Source organism: Borostomias antarcticus (assembly GCF_949987555.1).
Source record: "Borostomias antarcticus genome assembly, chromosome: 21".
Taxonomy (NCBI): Eukaryota; Metazoa; Chordata; class Actinopteri; order Stomiiformes; family Stomiidae; genus Borostomias; species Borostomias antarcticus.
Window position 1 is genome coordinate 11,196,092 of NC_140254.1, and position 4,828 is coordinate 11,200,919.

Here is a 4,828-nt window from a genome sequence, read left to right on the forward strand (position 1 = left end):
CGGGGGCCTGAGGCCTGGTCTGCTGCGCACGCGTACCTGGACGTCCCTGGACGTCCCTGGACATCGGGCTGCACAATTATCACAAAAGATAATAATTGCGATTATTTGCTTCAAAATGGTAATTGCAATTAATAATTGTGATTAATATATAATATATAAAATAAATATATAATAACCAAAATGCTCCCAAATCACGGATGTTGATCCCTTTCTTGCTACTAACTCACTGACCTCGTTTTCGCTCATTTTTTCACTACTCACGGCTGCAGGTACTCTTGTGACACTGGTCTTGACCTACTGCTATCTGTCTTCTCAGTGAAATTGCTGCGCACAGCGCACTCAGCAGGAACGCATGTGATTGGTCAGACAGCATAAGCGCCTGTGATTCGTCCGTGTAGTCCTAGCACACTCAATTCAAAGCAAAATTATTAATCACATTAATTTCGGCCTTTTGCGATTAGTTAATTGCCGAGGTCATAATCGCGATTTCGATTAATTCACGATTAATTGTGCAGCCCTACCTGGACATATGACACACTTCCTTTTAAAAAGGGCACAGATGAACTGCGCATGAAATAGACCAGTCTGCTTGTTCAACTCCTCTCTAATGTTAATCTGTATATCTTTCACATACATGCATCTGTTACCGTATAGAAGAAGGAAGAGTGTGGAGCTGATAACAAGGTGCCTGGAAACTCACAGCACCACACATTAGTGGAAACACTGTCATGTCATCATGAGTCAAGCAGAGCTGGGTCCTGATAACATACTTGGAGCCTGTCCAACTGTCTGCACTTCATCTTTATATATATATATATATATATATATATATATAAAAAATTAAGCCTTGTACAGTAATTATAGCACTGCATAAATGCTTGCCTATTGCACTGTGATCAGAGTAAAAGGGCATGTTTCCTGTTGTATAATATTCTTTCATTCCATTCTTCCATTTATTTTCCGTGCTTTGATAACATGCGCTGGAGACACACTTCTGTTGTGTGATAAACAGTTGTAGCGCATGACACCCTTCTGAAACATCGACAGCTGTTTCACTAAAATAACAATCCGTCAAACACCACTCACTCACACGCACACACACGCATGCACGCACGCACACACGCACGCATGCACACAAACTAACAAACACTTGTCAATCCATCCATTTCCATCACTCCCTCTCTGTTTACCAGCCAGGTGTGTGTGTGTGTGTGTGTGTGTGTGTGCACTTGCGCAGGTGAATAAAACGGCCACCGTTGTCTGGTAAGGCCACAGCCGTGTCTAGTTTCAGCGTCTGATGTGTTTGACCCTGCAGCCTGGGGGGGGGGGGGGGGGGGGCAGGAGGGAGGGAGAGAACAGGTGTGAGGCAGGCAGGCAGGCAGGCAGACAGACAGACAGACAGGCAGGTAGACAGACAGACAGACAGAAAACCAGACAGACAGACAGACAGGCAGACAGACAGGCAGGCAGACAGACAGGCAGGCAGACAGTCAGACAGACAGACAGACAGGCAGACAGACAGACAGACAGACAGACAGACAGGCAGGCAGACAGTCAGACAGACCGACAGGCAGACAGACAAACAGACAGGCAGACAGAAAGACAGGCAGACAGACAGGCAGACAGACAGGCTGACAGGCAGGCAGGCAGGCGAGCTGGTGGCCGGGCAGATGGCCTCCACCAGCGGATGCTAACGGCTGTAAAGCCCAGACTGCAGAGACCAGGTCTGATAACACACCGGGGCTAAAGCGCTGATGTCTGGCTCTGTTTAAACACACACGCACGCACGCACGCACACGCACACACACACACTCACGCACTCACTTTACAGTGTTAACCTGCTCACTGCACTTAACACTGGCAGTACACTCAGCTCACCTGCAGCCATGTCAATCTTGTTTACCTTTAATTTAATGTCTCTCTCTCTCTCTCTCTCCCTCTCTCTCTCTTCCTCTCTCTCTCATCATGCTCTCTCTCTCTCTCGTCATGCTCTCTCTCTGTAAACACATTTTCTCCCAATGCTTATGGCCGTCTAATAAAGAGACCAGTGAGGGGTTTACAGCGATGCAGAGTGGATGGACAGTGAGGATTCTCATTGTATTGTTGCACCAGTGCATTGTGGGTGACGTGTATGGACAGCTGTTCTGGTTGGTGTTGGTTCATATTTGGTACCTGGGAAAACGGGAGGGACTTGCGCACGCACACACACACACACATACACGCATACACACACACACACACACACACACACACACATACACATACACATAGCACTTAAACAAAAGGCCAGTTTACTGCATGTTCACAATCTGAGTCGTATCTTTTTTGTCAAGCATTCAAGAAAAAAAGACATGCACAAAATATGTGCTTTAGCATATCCTACAAGCTAGCCTCTTGGACAATAAAATAGCCAACCTCTGTTTCACAAATTAGCCATCAAATGCATACAATTACGCAAAGGGATGTTTTTTTGCATTGAGTCAGATGTCCCAATGGACCAAAACCCACTTTATTCACACAAAATATTATTTCCTTCTAATCCGAGCCGTGAGAACCATCACTATCGAATGGAGCCACGGCGTCCCCCAGCAGACCGGTGCCATGGCCTTTCCTCGGCAGAGAAGACATGCCGATGGCCAAGGAGAGCAAGTTACCACAGGGGAAAATATAGACCAACCCTTTAATTTTCGACATAAGCTTGCGGCCGCCGCCCCTCCAAAATCTCCTTCGACTTCAACTTCACTGTTCCGTCGTGCGGGGATTTGGCACGTCGCAGCGGGCGGAGACGCAAACATCACCATGGAGATGCGCTTGACAATTGTGACTGGTTCTGGGTGTTTTCAAACGCAGAGCCTTCAGATGCTGAGCTTTCATGGACGCCCTAGTCGGCGGCAGAGAGGCAGGGAGGGAGGAAGGGAGAGAGAGAGAGAGGGAGGGGGGGGGGGGCAATGCGCTGAGACCTTTGAATGTACCGGGGCTGTTCTCAGCAAGCTTGTCAGCTGATGTCTACCTCTCCAAAAAGGGGGGTAAATCCGATGTGACAGATCGGTCCTCGGCGAGAAAGAGCCAGCAGACTGGCCAGTCGTGAACTTCAGCTCGCACGCCTATTACGCCTCCCAGTAAGGGCATTTAAGAGCCCATGAATTGATATCTTTCTCACATTCAGGACGACAGCTGACATGTGCATTGTCATTCTACACAGACTTGGTTTATATTTGAATTAATTTAATTGTTATTCAAATAAATACACTGTCTCTTAATAGCACAATAAACATACCTTAAATGTTGTTTATCACGAGCCTATAGTAATTTGTAGACTTCACTTTCATAGGAGATGAGCCTATGAAGATGAGCGGTGAAACATTAAAAAATCATTGAATAACTTTTCGCGATATAATCCCATATATTAAGATATGAGGATATTTTGCTGAAATGTTCATTACTCTCATAGCAGCATGCTATGGCCACGGGCATCCAGGTCCTACCCAATATCACGATATAATTAATTGAATTACTTTAGTGACGCCTAATTGGTCCAAAACAACACCAATAGAAACTGGACATCATTATGGTGTCAACTGACTACCCAGCAAGCCTTTAAACAATCCATTGCGCACAAAGACACATTGCATACATTTCGCATTTTGACTTTTGTTTTTCACAAATATGATTACACTGTTCCGTTGGAATATATAAAACAGACTACAAACAGAGATTCAGTTTTGGACGTTTGATGCAACTGTGGGTCCACTGCACAGTAGGCATTTCAGCCATACAGGTTCATTGTATCACACATATTTTAGGATAAAGCCAGCCAGCTTTGGTCAATGCAACCACCACGGATTTTAGCGCATCTAAAGCAGACTCGATTTTGGCAATAACCAAAATAGCAATTATGCTCTGAAAATAATCAAAAGAACAATTTATGCTTTCTACGACCAAGTGCGCAGAAACATTGTAAAAGGTAGAGGCGAAGGAACGGATGGAACTTACACTGAAAAGAGGCAGAGATTCCCACCATGCGTTACGGTGATGTGAGGGGGCAAAATTAATTTCCAGTCTCCGACTCCCTCTGTGCACCTCGGCGTGTTCCGACGACGAAATGTTACTCAGTCCAGTCAATACACCTCCAATTTGTAGTATATAGGTCAAACTCCAGCACGTAGCCTACGAGAAAGCAGCGGGGTTGCAAATATATCTTCACTCGGCGAAGACGATTCCGGTTGGGAACCTGGCATCCAGACGCACGCAGCGAGAGAAAGGATGAGAGAAGAGAGGAGAGGATGGAACACGCCAAACGCCGCTTTGCTTTCTCCTAGAAACCCCTAGGCTGTCTGTCAAATGTAGAAACTCACGAATGTTTGTTTTTTTCTCTCGTAAATATCGGTTAAGAAACGATAGAATCACACGCTCTCAGGCTTGTCTCCGGCTCGGTCTGTGTTGGTCGACGTTGAGAAGCGGAATAGCGGAGGTTCGTTTCTGCTCTGCGGAGCTCCGCACACCCAGGTGCCGAGGGGGCGGGATCCGAGCGGTGGGAGGCGACTGGGCGAGCGGCAGCGAGCATCTGTGTCCTAAAACAGGTTGCGGGGGTCAGGTCAAGTAGTTTGAAGTGTTCAGTAGACAACAATAGTGTTACGGACAAGAAGCAGATTCGCCCGAATTCCTCCTTGGCCGCGGTGGTGACTACTGCCGCCTGGCTGCACGCGCTCGGAGGCTCAAGGGTGCGCGAGCAAGTGAGAGTGCGCGGCGGGTGCGTGCCTGACAGTGCCCTATCTGCATTCTCTCTCTCTCGCCCCCCCCCTCCACACACACACACTCTCTCTCTCTC

At 47.2% G+C, this 4,828-nt stretch overlaps 1 protein-coding gene across 1 annotated transcript in view; it reads right to left on the bottom strand.

Moving 5' to 3' along the window:
* Nucleotides 1–4,021, bottom strand: part of runx1t1 (RUNX1 partner transcriptional co-repressor 1) — a gene marked incomplete at both ends in the record, with an annotated part of 81,109 nt that extends 77,088 nt beyond the window's left edge. Inside the window, one exon of the mRNA XM_084455427.1 lies at nt 3,994–4,021. Coding sequence (XP_084311553.1) covers nt 3,994–4,021 — 28 coding nt within the window. The remainder of the gene's footprint in view (nt 1–3,993) is intronic.
* Nucleotides 4,022–4,828: the final 807 nt, after the last annotated feature.